Genomic DNA, 21,824 nt, shown 5'->3' with positions numbered 1-21,824 from the left:
CTAAAAAGTGGGCGCATCTAGGAACCGAAAGGACGCTTTTAACACCATTTCAGTAATGCCTACTGTGTACTGCATGAGGTGCACTGACGGCGCTACCTCGGCAAGGGATTAAATAAATAACAATTTAATGATAATTTTGTTAAACAAAAGTGAACTACATATGGAAAAATTATATTTTGATATCCGCCTTATGCTATATTTTTAAAGGCAAAATGGCTTCCTCTTCTCGATAAGCATAAACAAAAAATTTCACTAGTCAAAACCAAAAATAAAGAATGTCCATGGTAAAGAAATGAGATGGAGGTAAGCCTGTTTTCCAGTGTTATAACTAAACAACACGACAAGCTTACATTATTATTATTATTATTATTATTATTATTATTATTATTATTATTATTATTATTATTATTATTATTATTAAAAATGAAATATAAACAAGATATTCATCTTTTCATAAGCTGTATCACAACTTTCGGTGGGGGAAAATTGTTAGTAAGTATTATAAAAACAATCATTAGTCAGATGATTAAATTACTCGAGCAACTTTATGCCCACAATTATTCAAAAGTCCAATTATCTACGAATGATCCGTTAACGGCATTCAGTTGTGCGTTCGTATTTGAAAATTATATATATATATATATATATATTATATAAAATATATATATATATATATATATATATATATATATATATATATATATATATATATATATATATACATATATATATATGAATATAAAAATATATATGCACACGTATATATATGTTAAAATCCTTCATATTCCTTGTATCCCAGTTGCCTTGGCAAGCAGGGAATGAGGTTAAGCTTATTAGTTGACTGAAGTGTGTTGCAGCCAGGGTGGCAATACCTGGGGGCTAGAAACCTCATCCACAGATACCATTTGGGAAACAAAGGAGTGAAATCGACTGGTGCCATCCCCTACTGGCAGATAAATGTGTTAGTGTATGTATGTATGTATGTATGTGTGTGTGTATATATACATAAATATATATATACACGTATAAATATATATATATATACATATATATATATACATACATATACATACATCTAAAATGTATACAGTACACAACCAACGTCTGGTATTGAATTAAGAATGATTGCCTGAATAAAAATTGATCATAGAGAAAATAGCAGATTATCGTTATCGAAAAAAAAAAAAACACCCTGACTGCAGTTATAAAAATCTTTCACTGCGGAAACGTTCTGCAAAAGGAGAGTGATGTATCCTAATTCGCGAGACTTTTTTAAGCGTGAAATGTGATCATTTAAGCCATTTTTCCCAATGTTATTTTACAGAAAATAGTAAAATTCACCACTAGTATTATTATTGCTAATAACAGTATTAAAAATATTCTTGAAATTCAGAGAGCAATTCAGTTGCTTTCCGAAATGTTAGAAAGGAGTGTTAATAAAATGTAATCGCCCGCAGAGGGTATTTAGTCTAACCATGGTCACCAGCAAGTGTTATTTCAAAACACTGACACTACTAGGCATCAAGCATGAGTTTTTGCCCATACACGTATTTCGAAACTGAGCGGAGAAATTAAAGGGATTTCCCGAAGAGTTTACACATACACACTCATATAAATGTAACTTACACAAACGTATACAAATGTAAGTTACATGTGTGGGTAACCTCACACAAAACGCACTTCATGTACACAAAATTGATCCTACTACACTCATAACTATGAAGAATATGAAAAACACAGACTAAAAGCAAGGTAACGAAAAAACAAAAGCAACTTGCATGGTCAACTTAACTGAGAGAAATAAATCAGCGGAATAAACGAAACAAAACGAGCAAAGCAACTGAACTACAGATCATCGCTTTCTTTTGCAGTGGGGATCCTTTGGCAATTGCCGCTGCTCAAGCTGCTCACGAGGCCAAGAAAAGAAAGTGGAAACAACTAGGGCCCGACGGCAAGCCAATCCTCGCGCCCATGAAGCAGCGGAAAAAAGTCGACCGTTTCGACGGCATCTCGGAGGAAGACGTCGCCAAGAAGACCTTACCCGATCACTTGGCGCCTAACTTGGATATAGTCATTGTGAGTATCATAAGGAGAGAATGGATTAACAAGAAACCAAAAATATATTTAAAAAGTCTTACTTGAACCTTTTCCATTAGCCCTGTTCTCGTACAGCTGCTCTTGCTTAATCGAGTCTGATTAGTGTATTTTAATAATACAATTAAAAATAAATTTCAAAATTTAGTAATAAAAAGCATTCTGTGGACCTACAAATTACCAATCAATTCAGATTCTTGTAACTTTGCTAACTGCTTATTATCATCAAGGTGAATTTATAATGTTTGTTGTATGAATAAAAAGCAGTAACGGACATGTGAATTAAATTCTTTAACTTCAAGTACATTTCCCTGAAGATGACCGTAATTCAAAGGTAATGCTAACTGTAGTGTTAGATTCCCAAAATAATGTCTGGAACAATATTAGGAAGAGCCTAAAGATACACAGCACAGGTATGGCCTAATTATTCTTCTTGTACAGAAGCTTTACCAATTCTATTGTTACCCAATCTAGTGGTCACATACATGCGTGGATTCGAATTCCAGCGGAACTGTCAGATTTATATATTTTCCCCGTTCAGTTCAGTGCTTACAGTAGCAGGAGTATCCACAAAATGTAAGGAAATCGAAAAGTTAAGCGGTCATTGTGGGTTAAAATTTCAAACATATTTTTAATATCTCGAGAACAGTTTTGTATTTAACCATTTAAAACTGTTTAAAGTTGTACATTCCAAAAAGACTTGACTTTTCCTTCAATATTACTATCATAAATAATGTTGCAAATCACTGGATAACCGTTTAAATTTTAATTCACAATACAGAAAAAATGTGTATCTGTTGTGATCCACGAATTTCAAGCCACAGCACGAAATGGTACATTAGAAAGTTACGGAAGACGTTCGAGTAATTATCTTAAAGTATTTGGAAAACTGACATTGTAACAGTAAGGAGCTACTAATTTTCAAAACTTTCGCATAAACTTAAAAAAAATTACTTATGGCGAAACACTGCTGGTCACAGGCTGTGTAATTGCTATGCAGAAATAAATCTAAATACTCTTCAAAATTCCAAATCATGATTTTTCACAGTGCCTTTAGCTAAACTCCAGCATTGTTCTTTAAAATATTAATAATAGCAATTTAACCTAATAACAATATTTATCATATCTTTAAAAGAAATTACGCATCATTTGTGAAAGTTATAAACCTAAAAATGCTTTAAATAAGACAATCTAGTAGAATAATTGCACTCTACAATAAAGTGTCACTAATGAGAGTAAATACTACGACATATCCCTCAAAAATGCAAAGCGTAGTGGGAAAATGAATTCATTCTTAAAAGTGCTGGGCAACTGTCACAACTTGAACAATACGAGCTCTGCTTTCTTGAATCAGTAATGCTCTGTATAATGAATGGGTCTTTTCCCTAACAATGCATTACCATGTGTTTATTTAATGGCGTCGATTACCAAGTATGAGGAAGGTTTAAATAGATTTTTACCGTAGCAACCCTTCACTGAGCAGCTGTACTTGACTCTGTGGTTAATGTAAATCCATGACAGCCTCACATTCTTTTCATGATGTTATGCATTGGAAAAGACGATGAAGGTCAGTTTACCCTAAAAATAATATGTATCAATTATGGAAAACATGTGTATAGTGAGAAATACCGTGTACTATTATTGCTGTAATGTGCATATCTGGCAGAGTAATAAGTAATTGTGTGCTGAAATGTCTGTCGAAACTTTTTAATTCTCTAACCTTTAAGACTTGATTCCAGGTTTGAGAATTATGAGGATATAATTTGTTTTACTGGCCTTGCTGAATATTTGCCCCTCATAAATGAGGAACATTGATAAAGCAATACTTTAAATAAAGAGGCTGCAGTAGATACGAGATTATATCCAACCAATGGGCCCGTGCCCGGATGAACAGTATAATCATGGTAACATGAAGATTTCTAAATTCCCATTCCAGATCGGAATAAATCCAGGTTTGTTTGCGGCATATAAAGGACACCATTACGCTGGTCCTGGAAATCACTTCTGTGAGTATATATTTTTTAACGGAATTATTTCTCTCCCTTTTTTTTAATGTTATGTTTTACTTTCATTTCTAATTGGGACTGTTCTTCCAATCATTTATTCCATGCAATCTACTGAAATTACGAAGTAAATCACTCCTTTTCAGAAATCTAGCAATAGATGACATCTTTGTACATATGTAGTCATTATCTACCTCGTGCAGCATAATAAGGGCTGTAATATTTTTAAGCTTAACTATCACTGAACTATGTTGCATTTATGTGCACATTAGAATAAAGTCGATATTTGTATCATATTATCTTGGCCAGTTAATACTTACTAGAAGCACCAGAAATGACTGACCTAGGTTAAGTACTCCTTCTTTACTCACAGGAATTAAATTGAGTGCACAATGCCTTTCTTAGTGTGTCAATCTCAACTTCCATTATGGTCCTTAATTCACTTTAGTTATAAAAAGGCACCAATGCTTTCTGTTAAATGTTCCAGGCCTAACAGGTGAATGACCATTGCCGTATTAACTGTAGCAGATAAAGGCACAGATTGTATGCACAAGACTTACATTAAGAAAAAGCATGATTCAATTAAGGGTGAAACGTGGCTTTGGGTAATATAGCTTTTACTTAATCACTAGGAAAACTGTTTTGTGAGACAGTAAAAACATTTGGAACTTTAGAATAGGGCATAGCTATATTTGTGGTAAAGGTAATGTACACTAGGGCCTCGCCTCTCTGGAACTCGGTTCTTAGACCATACTGTATACCAATTAATGAGAAGTATACAGTTTCTTATATGATTACATAAATGTTTATGGTATGGCTATACAGTTATGTATTCAATATAATGTTGTCTGATGCGAGTGATTTTCAAGCCTACAGTTGGAGTAAATGACATCATCCGTACAACATTATAGTGGGATTTAGCATGAGCCACAGTAGATAAGATACTAAGAATTCTACGCGGGACATTTAACCCTTTATGTAATGAAAGATATTTATCACAGATAGTAATAACTATTTACATGGCCAAGTGATGACATGAAAACTGCATACAGTATATTCTCTCAAATTAATTCTTCATCTATTTTGTGAGATTTGTGACAACAGTATCTGCATTTTTCAGTCTTACATAAATTACAGCTACTCTTATTTCTATGGAGTTATTTTGGCCCGACAAAAAAGTTTTAAACTGCAAAATCTCATTTCTCTTTATCTACACTGGGTCATTAGCAAAAGAGAAAAATTTCCGACGTGGTTTGTAAAATACGTGCTGCACCATTTCAAGTTTCCCCTAATAGCAGATTGAGCAGAATGCTGAGAAACAGATCTGTAAAACTATTCAAAAAATCTCTGATGCAAGAACAGAAAAGCTGTATCATGTATAATCCGTTTAGTAATTAAGCTTTTACAGTTCTAAGTTCTGTAAGAGCTGTGCTTTGACTTCCAACTTTGATTTATTTGCTGCATTTGGATATCAATTGTGGTATTTAATCGTCTAGTTTTACAAATGAAATATAAAATGTTGTACATTTTTGTGAATATATTTATATCTTTAGTTTATCATTAAGTGAAATTTAATATGTAATATTCATACAATTGAGATATCAATCTGTAAATGGTGCAATATTGAAAAAAATTTCTATTGCTCTGCAACTAATGTTAAATTTATTCCCCAATACCTGTCCTGATAGCATCCTGCAATAATCAAGGTAAAACTCAAGAGAACATGTCCAGTGTTGCAGGAAGGGACTTTTGGAATTGTAATGAGGAAAAGGAAAATTAAGACAGCACAGTACTGCCCAACATCTCATGATGTACCAGTCTGTTCTGTAAAGTAAAATGAATGAATTCTCTTTCTCTTGCAAGAGAAATTCTGAGGCATGTCATATAGATTAATATTACAAATTGGATATCCAGAAGCAGCACGTTGGACCAAAATTTGACTCTTAAATGACTCTCATTATTAGTAATTTCTCAAGTTTCTGAAAATGTTTAGTAAGAATTGGCTGCTTTATTCATAAATTATGCAGATGAAATAAGCTACTCTATGTATATCATTCAGATCACAGATCAAAGAAGGTTTTTATAACCAGCAACACTGGTCATGTTTTCAAACAAATTTTGTTTTGTACATTTCTGTTTTACTGTAAGTTTCTTTTATAACATCCAGACCATATCTATAGGAGGAGACATACAGTTTTCATTGGCTCAGTACCAGATTACAGTTCTAGTTCATTCAGAAATAATTCTATACTGCAAGTCATCCACACTTCATTGTTTAAGATATTGTTATTGTATTCTCCTAATGATGGTCGAAAGATGTGAAAATTTAAGTTTGTATTTAAACAGTAATTACAGTACCATTAAAAATTCATATAAAAAATATTTTCAAAGTACAGTATTTTCAATTGCTATTTCTTCTGTTTTGAAAATTTATTATTTGGAATTTAAATATATATATATTTATTATGTATAAGTCATATTAAGGGTTTTGTCTCTGCCTTGAATACTCTGGCTCATGCAAAATCCTCAAACCAGGTTCATTACATTATCAGTTTTTGATAGGGTTTCTGTAACACAATCAGAAACATAAAGACAAAATGATTAGTGGAGGGAAGCATAAATGGCATCGTGATAACTGAATACGGTAGTTTGTAACTGTCGAGCGTGTGACTAAACTTAAAAATATATATCAAAAACACTTCTTAGAATTCATTTAAACTAATGTTGCCAGTGAATAATTTGATAACTTTGAGCCTCAGTTCCTGAAGTCAATTACTGTACTGTGCTACTCACACTGCATTAAAATAGTTTTTTTTCTCACTTATTTTCTTTATTGAGTATTCAGTTAGCTTTGACTGTACAGTAAATGATGATGATAAAATCACCTATACATGTTACTCTGGAAGTACAAAGTTACTAAAATGGATAACTTTTACCAAATATTGAAGTATATAATTATTGATTGGTTTATCAAATCATGATATATGGCATCACAATATTTTACTGTCAAAGCGCTATAGTATAGTATTAAAAAGTAACTTCTCTCAGTAATTGTAAATGCTGCTGGTGGTTACAGAAAAACAAGCTTTAGGGTAGCTGAGGACTCAGAACAGTAACATGTGACAAAAGCATTTTGTTTACTATTAGTTTGTCTCATACAAGGATTTTCAGGCATTTTTTTTTATTTTTGAAAACACAGAGCATCTCATCATCACCCATTCAAATTTTTCTATCATTTTACAGATAATTTTGTGAAACAATCCACCAACTAACATGCCAGATGAATATTGGACATAAAATACTACCTCTCAAAACAATAAATTTCTTGTAAACAAAGCAAAAAGAATATAGGAAACTTACTAAGTGTTACCAAAGAATGAAAAATCGATGGAAAATTTCACATGATAGTAAGGGTGACAATGATGTCTGATTACTGCATTAGGTTTTAATATTGCAAATAGGTTACTTTTCATACTTTATTCCTTCACCTAAATGGGCAAACTTCAAGATGATATGCATTTCATTATATATGAAATTCAATATGCGGTAATTGTTTAGATGGCCATTTATATATTCCCATCTCATTGATACAGTGCATAAGTTTACATGAAAATTTCTGGAAAGCTAAACTTCACCAGTTAGTCACAGAAACTTGTACTGTTAAATGTTCTGTACAGTACACCATATGAAAACTATCTAAATTGAGTCACAAATATTTCAATAGCTATAGAGCTTCTTCTCTCCTTTTGAATAAGACTGCAATATGAGCAAAAATATATTTACAGGCTTTGAGGAAGATAAAAATAATTACTCTGTCACACGGCGTAGTGATGTCTATCAGCTACCAATTGGTGAGTAATATGACAATGAATTACGACTGTGCACTGCTAGAACCTGTTTGCTTTTCAAAATCACTTTTAGCACTTTTTTTAAAACATGAATTGAAAGTCTTTGCAAGAGGTTTGTGAGTACAGGTATATCACACACAAGGGAGTTCAGTGATGAAGATCCTATCTGAAAAAATTAGGATGAATAAGCAAAACTCTTTCAAAACTTGTTTTTGAAAATTTTTGCTACCTTATTGTGGAAATATTTATTAAAAATTCATTGAAATAGTGTTTCAGATACAATTAACTGCTCAAACTCACCTATGACAGCATTTCTAATCATGAAAAACTATTCCAAGCTTACTTAATGCAGGTACTACTACCTGTGTTCAAAAATATACACTTCAATACTAGGTATGAAAAAATATGCATTTCATTTCTTAGGCGCCATCTTCTGATTATACTGCCACTACACACACACACACACACACACACACACAATGTATTCATTTTTTTATGATTAATATATAATGGATGTTTAATATGAAGCTACTAACTTTCAACTGACAATATAATAATCTCACTTAATTACCACTGCCCAGAACACATAGAGAGGAAATGTTGCTAAAGTTACTGCTGTGCATACTATCAATGGGTAAATGTTTTCATAAGTGTGTATTAATACTCCTCACAAAACAGTCATGGTGCATTCAATGTTATTACTAAGTAAATGACAAAGGTATATTGTACTGTGATAATTTTCATGTTTTTAAATATAACGTACTTTGGCAATCACAGATGAATACACTAGAACACTGACTGGGCAAAAAAATTTTTTTTATAAAAACTTAGTATACATAGCTTTTCAAACTTTTGGGGTTACTGCACAATATACGAAAAGGGCAACAATGGTAATAAAATACCAAGTCAGTATAGTCACCCATCATCCCTAACTTTTACTCTTACAACAAATTTGCTTCAGATAAGGTATTGAACAGAAAATAAATAAATCTGTTATCTGTGATAACAGCCATTTGTGATGTGTCAAACTTGTAATACTGCAATGTTTATAGTACTGTTATAGAAAAAAAATCAACTTGATACATACAACAACAGAAACAATTTTGCACTAGACTGACATTTTGCAAAGGATATTATAATATGTATACCATAGTAACTTATCACTAATGATATTAGAGCTACTTGAAGAAGGGGAGCTAAAATTCTGTGGATTAAAGCAAAGAATTATCTTCCTCTGATTTTTAACACCTGAGAATTAGCTGATATATATTACTAGGCTGATCAAGCTCATATATAGGTATGCATATCACTGTGTGTGTGTGTGTGTGTGTGTATTTTATATATATATATATATATATATATATATATATATATATATATATATATATATATATATATATATATATTATATATATATATATATATATATATATATATATATATATATATATATATATATATATATATATATATATATATATATATATATATATATATATATATATATATATATATATATATATATATATATATATATATTATATACAGTATATGTGTGTAAATGATATGGCAGTTCTATTTAAATTTAAATGATACTAGACCATGGAAATGGTGACATTAAATGAAATACTAGCAAACTCTGAGAAAATATGTCTGTATTTAATCTAACTTTTGTGAATTCATGCTTTTAAGAGTTCTCGGTGGAATCTGACAACTGTGATATTGCATAAACACAGTTCTTTTAAACTACTGGCACAAACTGGCTTTTTCTTTTGTGATGCACCAAACACACTGAATCTGTGTGGTGATGATGTTTTGCTTGGTTGTTTTGCACTGGTTGTGGAAGTTAAAACCCGCTCATATTTGGCACACCCAATACAGCTGAATACAAGTCTCTCTAGCACTGAACTGGCTTCAGGTTTCTAACCATATTTTTTGATACTGTATTCATATACAGTAATATGCAAATTTTTTCTGATAGCACATAAAGCATGTAATGAATGTAATGATTAGGGATTTGTAGAGCTAACAGGAGCACATTTGAAAACTCATGATTCCATTTCCACCTAGATTTACAAGTAACCAAGTGAAAAAGTCAGCAGTGCCAAACCAAATAGTATTACACCCCTGATAACCAACTTCCAATAATCAGTAAATTCAGTACGATATCAACTGTGTACCGTACCTTATGGAAACAAAGACAGAAATTTTTTTATGTCAGCCATCAAGTGAAAATCCTAAGATACAAGTTCCTTACTACATTTCATGAGATTCTTACAACGCTTTCAAATAAGTCAGAAATTCATACTTCCTAAGCAAAAAGCTGATTCACTGAGCTTGTAGGAACTTATATTTCTGCCTCAGTTGTCTCTTGAACTACGTTATTATAATCTCATAATGGTGCTGCTAACCACTGGAACTAAAGCAACAGCAACATTACAACCTTTGATTTGATTTGATTTATGAAAGTTTGGTCTGAAGACCTGGCATTTTAATAGTTTGGTTATTCAGTGACGTAATGAGATTGGATAAAATATAAAATTATAAAATTAATTACTATTAACTAAGCAGCTGATAAAAATAATTAAGTATGGAAAAATGTTAATTCCCCTTTTACAAAGTCCATGACATTATTTACATCAATGTCATTATGTAAAACTTCTGCAGAATCTGAAATACTTAGCATAGCCCACCAATATGTGCTTCACAGTAAAGAGAAGATCACAAAAATCACACATTGGTGGTCCATCACCCTGAACCTATGGCTTAAATGAGTATGACCTATCCTCAGTCTACTCAACCTAGCCTTTGGCCTGTTATGAAGATGCCAAAAGCCCACAGATGATTTTCTAATATTTTAAGTTCTTGTCAGAGAAAAAATTTCATTTATTTTTCCCTCTGTGTTTATGGCTGTACTGACCATTTCATATTAGTATAAGGAATAACATCTGCCTGTTCGTTATATCTGGTGCCAACTGGGTTGGCAACCAACAAAATTCGATCAATTTGCAATAGAATGCTAGCCAGCAGAGCCATCCATGGATTTTATAAATAGTTGGATTACAAGGGCTAAATTGCCTGCAGGCAGGAAGAGCACTGTAGGAATCCGAATAAAACGTGAAAATTTGTTCATAGTGGCTTTGTTTTCCAAGCTCCACAAATTTTATTATCACTGTCAATTCAGCTGTAGAAGTTGAAACATTACTGGATAATATAGCTCTAAGAGACTCATCATTATAGACAAAGGCAATGCCAGAACCATTTTGGGTCTTCAATCTACCTATGCAGAATTTGGAGTACCTGTGAATTTCATTAAGGGTTACGAAACTCCTGTAATGATTAACCATCATTGTAGCAAAGTTTGAACATTGTATATTTATAATCTACTGTCCCTTCAAGGAACAATGTTCCACCTTTTCACTGATAATTATATAGAAGGGTTTACTTGGTTTAAGGGTTCCAAAATGACTTGATACTCTCCAAGCACATATTCACTAGGTTAGATGATGAGCTGTTTGGCCGTTCACTGATAAATATATGGACATTTACATAAACACTTTGATATATGGATACAGTATTGTATTTTACAACCTAAAATTATTCCAAACTTTGCATCATCACTTCATTTTACATTACAGTACTCCACATCTGTTAAACCTTCACCATTAAATAAGTTGAACAAAATTTACATTATATAAAGATGTAAATATTCTATTAGTGTTCAAGAGCTTTCGCATTCAGTGTGTCTCTTCAGCTTATGATTCTTAAGCTGAAGAGAAACTTTTGTAAAAAGTGCTACAGCTCTTTGGGACTAGCAATATATGGACATCTACATATAAGGATCCTTTTTTAGTTGCTTATATCTACCAAATTTATTTTATTGTTAGATATTATAGCTTAATGAAATCATTTTAATTTTGTGAACTTAATTTATGAAACCAGTGATTCTTAACTTTCAAGCTTCAAGAAAAATGATACAGTTTGAGGTACATAAAGCTGGCAACATTAGATGGTGTTCTTGAAAGGTGAATAAACTTTTAGATAGAGGCTATCACAGATAAGTAAAACTCTTTTATAAACATATCCTACATACACACCAGGTACTAGTCCTCAAAAGTCACAGTTATATTTAGGATATCTTTAAAACTGGCAAAGTTACTCTGATAGCTTTCCCATTCTGCATGCTAACCCACATTGTAAATAATGAAACAACATAAGCAAGGTGCATTTTAAGTAGTTTACAACAGGTTTTGTTATTCTTTGGATCATTTCTGTCCAATTCATTAATTCATTTTTTTGGGGGGAGGAGCATTTATTGAACTTTCTGGACTAAATTTTCAGATGTAGCAAATTTACTATACCTCGGTATGTGGTCTATGGGAACTACCTGGAGGTTATTGTATATAAATATGTACATATACTTAATGGCTGTACAAAAGGGAATATTGACACGTAGTTGCGTATGCATTTGCATAAATGCAGGTAAATAGTTCAGTGAGGCAAAACTTATTTCAAGTTTTCCAATCTAATTTTAAATACTGTACTTATATTATTTTATTTTGTTTCTGGGATAAAATTCTATTATGAAAATCAGAGAGAGAGAGAGAGAGAGAGAGAGAGAGAGAGAGAGAGAGTCTTATTACAGCAACAAATAAGCATTTGTCTTAAACTTGGTATAAATTTTACCCCACTTCTAAAGTAGAAAATAACAATAAGAGAGAGAGAGAGAGAGAGAGAGAGAGAGAGAGAGAGAGAGAGAGAGAATTTTTTATGTTACTACAGTAAAAAAGCTCACATCAGTTTTTAGACATGACTTCTGAAGCGTGCAATGATAACTGTGTAAAATAAATACAGTTTCTGTGTAAATGGTGCAAAGGATGAATAGCTGTTGATGAATAAATATTAAAATATACATAATCTGATTACTATATATATTAAGGGATGCTGTGCATTTCAATTTCCACCAAATTAAGGGCAATTTCAATATTTCCAGGGAAATGTTTGTACCTGTCTGGCTTAATTCCGGAACCTCTCACATCTGAGGATGACTTCAGGCTCCTAGAACATGGAATTGGTTTTACCAATATTGTTGCCAGAACTACAAGAGGTTCAGCTGACTTAACAAGGAAGGAAATAAAAGAAGGTAAATATTTCTAAATGGCAAACTCCACTTCTGTTAAATGAGTCTTGTAATGGTATACAGATAACAAAAACTTTGTAAATTTCAAAGAACAAACCCTATCCAATTGAACACTTATCTGACTGCCAGTTTTTTAACTGAATGTTACAAAATTTTTGGAAATAAAGTTAAAATTTTAGTAATTCCATTATTAATTCATTAATTTCTTCAAATACATCAGGTGGACAGATACTTCTATCAAAACTTCAGCGATTCCAGCCCAGAATTGCAGTCTTTAACGGAAAAGGAATCTATGAAATCTTCTCTGGAAAGAAAGAATTTACTTTTGGAAGACAACCAGAAAAAATTGAAGGAACTCGCACTGTGAGTAAAATTATCTAAGAAAATTATAAAAAACCACTTGTATAATGTCTGCATAAGAGTCATCTAAAAAGAAATATACTTTGTTGAGAAGCCATGCAAACTGAGTGGTAGAATAATTACTGAATCCCATACAAGAGAAAATTTATTTGTTAACTTAAATGATTCATAGCCTAAGCAAAAAATCATTCATTTTCTAATTTCAAAGACAGCTATCCTTATTACCTACTGAATTAGAGTGAGATATGACTCATTTGTAAATTATAGTTTTAAGCTTTAGACTATGTTCCCACAAAATTATTTCTTGAAATCTTTGCAATTTGGAATACAGTTACAGTAATACTAAAATTCTTAGTAACATACAAAATTAGTGAATAGCAAGAAATCCAATTTAAACTAAGCCTTAAAAGGGAATACAATATGTATTGTACACCAGTATACTAAAAAAACTCAAGTATGTGATAGTGATAGCTATGATTATTATGTAATGCAATAAACTTGAATAAAACAAACCAAGAACCCATTTATGCAGTACTGTAGTTTAACATTCTGGTTCCTACACCCAGCCAATTCAATTTGATCTGCAGTACACAGACTTCTTAATATTAAACATTTTAACCTTTGCAAATGTCATACTGAAACTTTGCTGGAACTGGACTTGTGTTAAACATTTAAGAAAACATTAATATAGAACTACCTTTGGAAGGCTGAAAATATCTAGTACAGTATATGCTTGTGATTGGTCTCCTTTTTGTGCAAACATATAAATGTTTGAAAACATGCTTATGAGATTAATCTTTCCTCACAGACAGGCATGCAATCTTTTTTGCAACTGTTAAATCTATTAATAAACTTTTCAAAAGTAGAAATGCCTCATCAACTTTCACCGTTAACCATGGAATGATTTTGGAATGTTCAAGGAATACTAATACTGTAAAAACATTACTAAAACTGTCTTTGGACTATAAAAAGTTTAAATTCATGTGTTTACCAGTACTGTAGTAAGGTTAAAGCCTTCCAAAAAAAAAAATACTTATGTAATTGACAAGGAAAACCCTTTGAAAAATCTATTTTAATGATGAAGCTTCACAACAACATTCATAACAAACATAGTGTTTATAGAAGGAGATAGAAGGGTATATTCTAATACCTCATTATGCCACTTATGGTAATGATCACTTTCTTTCTTGCAGCATGTGTGGGTGATGCCATCATCATCGGCACGGTGTGCACAGCTTCCACGGGCACTAGATAAGGTACCCTTCTACACTGCTCTGCGGAAATTCCGAGACTTTATAAAAGGCAACCTTGACGAACTGAATGAGGAGGAAATTACTTTTGTTAATGGAAAAGCAAAGTCCTTCAAAACAGAAGGCTGTGAAAAGATGGAACTTGGCTGTGAAGGTCAACCTGGAGAATTGTGTCCTCCTCCAGACATGTGTCAACCAAGAGAACTTTGCCCCCCAAGAGACATGTGTCCACCACCACCAGACCACAGAGAATCTCCACATATTGGGGAAGAATTGCTTAGTATTAAGGAGGAACCAGATGTTTCGACCAAGCTCAGTGATGATATGGAAGAAGACGACCTTGGCAAAGAAATGCCTCGTACATTATATAACTTGAATGGGATGACAAGAGAACAGCTTGAAGGATTGGACTGTCCGACAATACCAATCAGAAAAAAGAGAGGCAGACCTAAAAAGACACCTGATGATCCAAATGCCCCTCCCCGTCCTCGGCCTCGGCCACAAAGCTTTGATCCACTTATGTGCAATGGTGAAGAGCCCATTAAGAAAAAGAGAGGGCGACCAAAGAAAGTACTTGAAGATGGTACAATACCACCTCCTAAGAAACCTGGTCGGAAACCAAGAGCACTAAAAGAAATGCTGCTGGCTCAGCAACAGCAGCAGCAGCAAGGAGGACCAGTGCATCAGCCCCATCAACCTCATCAAACTCATCCACATCATCCACAGCATCATTTACAACAGCAACAACTAAGTCAGCAACAACAGCTAAGTCAACAGCAACCACTGGGTCAGCAGCCATCGCTGACTCAACAACCACCATTAAGTCAACAGCCACCACCACCACAGTCTGTGGGAATGTCACACATGAATGGAATGATGTCTCCTAGAGGATTTAGTCCTAACCCTGGTGCTCAGACGTTCTCTCCCCAGTATGGAGGTCATACTCCAGTACATGGTGGCGGGAGCCTCACCCCTAATCATAATGCAGGCAATCAGACCCCTGGCCATACTGCTGCAATGGTTCCTAGAGGACCAACTCCACAGCAGTTTGGCCAGTCTCCGGGATATTCTCCTGGTCCTGTCAACAATCAACCCCCACAAAGAACAACACCATACAGTCAACAGGCTGATACCCCAACTGACCTGAAGGTGGAAGAAGACCATCATTTATTAGCGTCACCCCCAGCTTCTCCAATGATGGCTCAGCCAGACTTCGAACCTCCAAGTAGTATGCCTGAGGGAGATATGTCCATTGGTGCTTCAGATACTCAGAGTTCAGCAGCTCTCACCCCAAGTCATCAACATCAAGAGGATGGCAAGGCATCTGTACCACTAACCTCCAGGGACCAGCCTCAGCTCACCCCTACGATGCCAGGCCAGTTCTCTAACCCAACCACTCCAGTAGATGGCAGCTCATACCAGAATTATCCTTCGTATCCTTCCAATGCTTCTCATTCTCCATCTATGGTGAAACCTCCCATACATCCTGGGCAGTCACCAACTGTTACAAATAAGGGAGATGTAGCATCTAAGAGCTTGTCAGGTCTTGAGTCATTAGTGGACCAGATACCAAGCTTGAATGAGCACGAGACAAGTAGCCAGCATTCTGCTCACTCTAATTCTGCCCCTTGCTCTAATCCTACTACTCCTGGCCCTCCTACGGGATCAGCGCCCTTCAGTCCTGGTCATGTTCCGCCCACCTCCACCTATCAGAGCTACCCAGGGGGGAGCAGCTCAGGAGCCTCGGCTTACCCAACTTCCCACTATGGCTCCCCACAATCTTCACATCCATATTCCCCTCACTACAGCTCTAACAGTACAAACCTCAGTACAAATTTCAGTGTGAGCTCACTGGCAAATAGCAGCATTAGTACCACTATGTCATACAGTAGTGCTTACGATCTAGGTTCACCACAGGCATCAACAAGCTCATTTAGTGTGTCGTCATTGACTAGCAGTGCTCCTGCCCCTTCCCCCTCCATGTACAGCACCTCATACTCCCCAGCACCTCCTCCAACTGCTCCTGGGCCGCCACCTCCACACTCCTCATATCCAGATATCATGAGTCCCTCTATGTTAGCTGCCACGCCTCCAATGGGTTCGTCTTTTATGGGTTCTCCCAGCCTGATGAGCTCACCAACACCCATGAGCTCAAGTATGAGTGGGTCCTCAATGGGTCCAATGGGTGCTCTACACTCTTCGATGGGTATGACATACCCATATTCACAGTATAGTGATGCTACTCCCAGTTACCCTCCACCTGGTCACTCAACGTTTCCCTATCCACCCACTACACCTGGGTTCCATGTACCCTCTCCACGTTTCCCTTACCCGTCCCCTTACGCAAATTCCCCCTACACTCAAGGTTACTCCCAAAATGCCATGCTGGAGCGCATCAAGCAAACCAGTATGGGAATGGGTTTTGGGGGATTTTAAGGTGCAAGGATAGTAAAAGATAGAAGTACTCTGGTGTAGCGTACTAGCCATGTAAAGGAAATAGTTGTCACTGTTTCCCATGCTCACTGTATTGTCTCAGTGTCAGTTCCTTGTTTTAGCTTTTTTATATATTTGTTACCCTAGAGCACCTGGTAAGCTCCACTTCCATGTCTTCACTGTCAAGTGATAAGGTGAAGGAGAGTAGTGGTACAGTACTTTCAGTGACTAATTGTTTGTAAACTGTTCTTTGTGTGTGGAGAAGGGAGTGTTAGCCATATATGACAGGGTAATAATAATTGCTAAGCATTGTGATGCACCAGTGCAGCACTCCTTCCCCCAGTGAACAGTGTTAACTGTTGCATCACCATTCCTGCATTGTGCACCAATATTGGCCAGTGATCTCATGAGCCGTGTAAGAGGCCGACTGATGTTACCGCTGGGAGCGGAATCAACACAGCTCACAAATGATAGGAACCACTCTGGTTAAACAGGCAGGAAAGGGTTACTTCCTCCCAAGTAGTAAAACTGGAGACAATGAAGATGATTAAGTTGTAACAGTGATTTGGGGGCATAGTCCTCTACAGTGAATTGGTGGCTGGAAATCCATAGAACTGTGAACAATAATACTGGAAGGTCCTGCCAATAATGAATTGAGCTTACCCACTGTGAAATTATCATGACAGACATTAAGTCAGATAAACTTGTGATGCAGAAATGTGTGATTGTGTGTGTGTTGAAAGCAGAGTCCAGTTTAGTGTCCACAAGGAAAAAATGAGAAAGTTATGGCAGACAATGGAGAAGACACTTGAAGAAGGAGAAGAGTGTGTGAGACAGTTCCTTCCAACAGATAATGTAAAGTCTAGTATTAAGAAGCCAGACCCTTTTATATGGACAGCACAATACTCTTTTGGTGCAATATAGTCATCAATCATTCATGCGCACAGTGTTGACAGATGTTTTTTGAAATGATATTAACACACTTGTTTATATCAACCACCCACATTTGCAGTTTAATAATTTGTAGTTAAACCCCCTTAATACAAAATTGTCACAGACTATTTGATACAGTTTGTTAAGCCATGAAATATCTCAAGGGTACTTTCTATGTCATAGTAGGCACTTATATGAGTAGGTCTAAAGCAGGAGGCACACTTAAGTCAATTGGCACCTTTGCCTGGCTCATATTACCAGCACATGCACTCAAAGTGTATTGTGATGTCACTTGAACTTTATTCACATGCTCGCTGAATATGTGCACCAACTTTTTTGTTCACTAGTTTGTCCAATTATTCAGCAAATAGTAAAGTATAAAAATGGCACCATAATGTATGTTAAGTTCATCTGCTGGTAGCTTTATATTGTTAGTGAATAAATTGACTTAAGTGCAACTCTTGAATGTAGACCTCAGAATCTCATTATGATAGTTTCAAGGACTTCTGATTGCTCAGATTATAATATTGACTGTGTTGAATTAATTAATTACTTTGATATTGACAAATAATTATATAATTCTGAATGCCATGGCTTTGCATCTGGCGTCTGTATCCACTTCTTGATTGATACGTAACTCTTGTATCCACTGTCTGAGAGAGCTGGTGTCTGCCCACAAGCAGGAGACAGTCAGGGTAAGGTGCCGAGCTGTATTAACCACATCATATTGTATCATGAATCTGGTTTGTAATCTCTTTTTGTGTATCCAGAGGTATTTCTCATTTTTGACAGTTATCAAGGAAATCATTTTGCTCTTTTCATTGTTTAAATTGAAATTAAAATCTTCAAAATTGCCTGTTGATAAATATCAAGCCGTATTTTACAATATGATGCAAGGTATGTGTCAGCACTGTCTATAAGCTGGGTAGCCATAGGTCGTATGTTAGGGAAACTGGACATGTTATTTTGTCAAATACAGCAGAGAGCGGCGCATTAGGTAGTGTCTACTGTAACTGTTTTTTTATGGTACAGTAGTAGTTTCAGCAGGGAAAAATGTATAGTTTATAGTGTGAATGTGATGTGTTATGAGGGATAGAAGTACTGTTTATGTTGCTTGGGTGGGTTGTTGTTGTGGGGCCTTGAAGGGATGGTATGACAGAGTATGGTTGTCATTAATGTTGGTTGTATGTATGATCTTTGTTATTTACAAGAATATATATTGTTAGATGTTTCTTGGTTATGTTAACTAACCAGATGTAAATTTGTAATATGTCTTTGGGGAAGGGAGAATTTGGGAGATTACATAATTTTATCTATAGTGAATAGTTTTTTCCAAATAATTTTTATGAACGAATTATACTTCAAAGGACCATCAAATCCTTCAAATCCAGATACTTTTCCAGGGTTAACTTTTTATGCATTTCTGCAGTTTTATCTGTATGTTGTTTGTTTACATCGAGGTTATAGTTGTAACAGTTTCAGACCGTGCTGACATTATTCCATAGTAGCTCAGGCTGGGAACATGAGAAAACATAACATACTGGTGCAGCTCAGGCAGCTAAATATTATTCAAGGTGTTTGCCAGATAAGTGACAAGCACTGAGGAAATGCTAAAGTCTTGTAGTAGCTTCCCTAGTAAGCTTGTCAGTATTATGGCTAATAATAGTGCTTCAATGTTGCCGTGACCCTGACAAACATATCAGACCACCTGCTTGATGGCAAACATGATAACTGTTTTTAGGAGAAATTAAAATCAAAACGAGTGTAATCTATGCAAGTTATAATGTTTTGGCATAAATGTTTTCGCCTCAATAATATGTGAAAGTCAATAGCTCATCCACACTTCAGATGATGATGACATTGAATACATTTTCAGCTGTGGCTCCTTTTTTTGACTTACTAAGCAATAAGAAGAGAGAACCAGTAGTAGTGTGCATATTTTAGTGTTGACAACTCCTCTAGGTGGTTGGTGTGTAGGGGTGGTGGTGCTGGGTGCTGACCTTAGCTACACTACCACCCCTTCTCTTGGCCCCATGGCTACCACATACCATGTCTGCAGCTCATTTACTACCATAGGCACCACTTCTGATTGATGAATGCTGTGTACACAAGGTGCCACTGGTGCAAGGGTGTGACTGTGTTTACTGTGAATGTATCATAAGTGTGCCATGGGTGTGGTGGTCTAGTGTTAGAGTGAGCGTATCGGGGTACCGTGGGAAGGGTCGGTGTGCCGCATGATCTCATTGTTAATGTGTTGTCCCCCCGTGGCTCCAGGCCCCCCCACCCTTTCCCCCTCCCAGTCTTTCCCATGGTGCGTGTGGTGGTGGGTGCAGTGGCAGTGGTGATGGTGAGCCAGTGTTAATGGTGACGGTGGTGGTTGTGGTAGTGGTGGTAGCAATAAGATACCGCTATCTACATCAATGACATCTCCTCACCTTCCCCCTACCCTACCCCCAGCTGGCAGTCTCACCCAACCTCTCCCAGTACCTAACGTGTCTTGTTCCAATCATTTTTATATTAGAAATGTTCTTATGTTATTAATTAATGTGAATTATTTATTCTCACTTTTATTTTTTGTTAATACACTTTTAGATAGTGTAGCTACGTTTCTCACCTTCGGCTAGGGTCGGGGTGCAAGCGCTGTCGCTGGTGACGTGTGTGGCACCGTATTCCATCCATGACTAGTTTACCTCACGTTCCTCTCCGTATTTATAGCTTATATTTTGAGAGCATTTTGTGTGTACATAGCTTTTCTCCTTCACCTTCTTGAAACTCCCTTATGAGAGAGAAGAATCTCAAACCCCTCCACCCTCACCCTGCCTCCCCAGACAGCTTCCCATGACCATAGGCTCGTGGCCAGCTTCTTTACAGTCCGCTATAATTTTTTTTTAATGTATAAAGTGAAACCATAGGTTTAGGCTTCCGCCTGGGTGGTGCTCTGAGCTACCTAGGACTTGATGACACTTTTTTTACCAGCCTATGTTTGACGTCAGTGCAGTTTTAGTTTCTGTATGTTGAGATAAAAATGAGGATAGTCGTATGTTGCTCTGAAGGTAGGCAGGTATCCATGTGGGTAGAATACATAAATAAGTTTTGTAATTTATACCAGATGTTTCATATATTTTTAAAATATTTATTGCCGTTACTGCACTTTTTCCGTTATGGGCACGGAAGGTCTCTCTGCTTCTCGCTGTTGAGCTTTAATGAATCCATTGTTGCAGCCTGAGAGGCATGGATTGTTAGTCCTAAAAGAAAGACTAATAACCCATGCCCGCATTCCCATGCCTACATACAAACCCCGTTGTCACAAGAAGGCTGACAGATCTGCTGCCTGCCTGCCTGCCAGCAGAATGACAACCTCATGTCCGGGGATGTTAGTACTCAGTTCTTTTGGTATTGTTTTAAATACCTGGCATGTCAATAATGAATATTGTTATTACTGTGGGTATGGGGGTGCAGCTGACTTGTGACTAATGATGTGGGTGTGACGTCCACTGTGCTCACCCATACAATGAGCTAGGTCGCCCCTCACCTCAAGCAGTCACCCTTCACCCCTCATTCGAACGCTCTGGGCAGGTGCCCTTTTTTCCCATTGGGCAGCCCTTCCCTCACTCCCCCCTCTCGCAACTGATACCTGTGTTTTTATTTGAACGAGTCTGTACAGTTCTTGTGTAATGATTAGAAATATTACTGAGGATACTGAAATAATATACATGTGTTGTGATTTCTCAAACAAAATAAATAGTGTGAATTGTGTTCCTAA

At 35.7% G+C, this 21,824-nt stretch overlaps 1 protein-coding gene across 17 annotated transcripts in view; it reads left to right on the top strand.

The window, feature by feature from the left end:
• Nucleotides 1-21,824, top strand: part of LOC136854161 (uncharacterized) — a 307,624-nt gene extending 285,800 nt beyond the window's left edge. For 8 of the 17 annotated variants that reach the window (XM_067130411.1, XM_067130410.1, XM_067130409.1 and 5 more), the window contains 6 exons: nt 1,872-2,076; nt 4,010-4,100; nt 5,786-5,803; nt 12,939-13,088; nt 13,306-13,448; nt 14,639-21,824. In XM_067130411.1, coding sequence (XP_066986512.1) covers nt 1,872-2,076; nt 4,010-4,100; nt 5,786-5,803; nt 12,939-13,088; nt 13,306-13,448; nt 14,639-17,131 — 3,100 coding nt within the window. In that variant the 3' untranslated portion in view covers nt 17,132-21,824. The remainder of the gene's footprint in view (nt 1-1,871; nt 2,077-4,009; nt 4,101-5,785; nt 5,804-12,938; nt 13,089-13,305; nt 13,449-14,638) is intronic. The other 9 variants (XM_067130414.1, XM_067130422.1, XM_067130425.1 and 6 more) reach the window with 5 other exon arrangements.

Source organism: Macrobrachium rosenbergii, chromosome 28, assembly GCF_040412425.1.
Source record: "Macrobrachium rosenbergii isolate ZJJX-2024 chromosome 28, ASM4041242v1, whole genome shotgun sequence".
NCBI classification, from domain to species: Eukaryota; Metazoa; Arthropoda; class Malacostraca; order Decapoda; family Palaemonidae; genus Macrobrachium; species Macrobrachium rosenbergii.
This window is presented reverse-complemented; position numbering and strand designations above follow the sequence as displayed.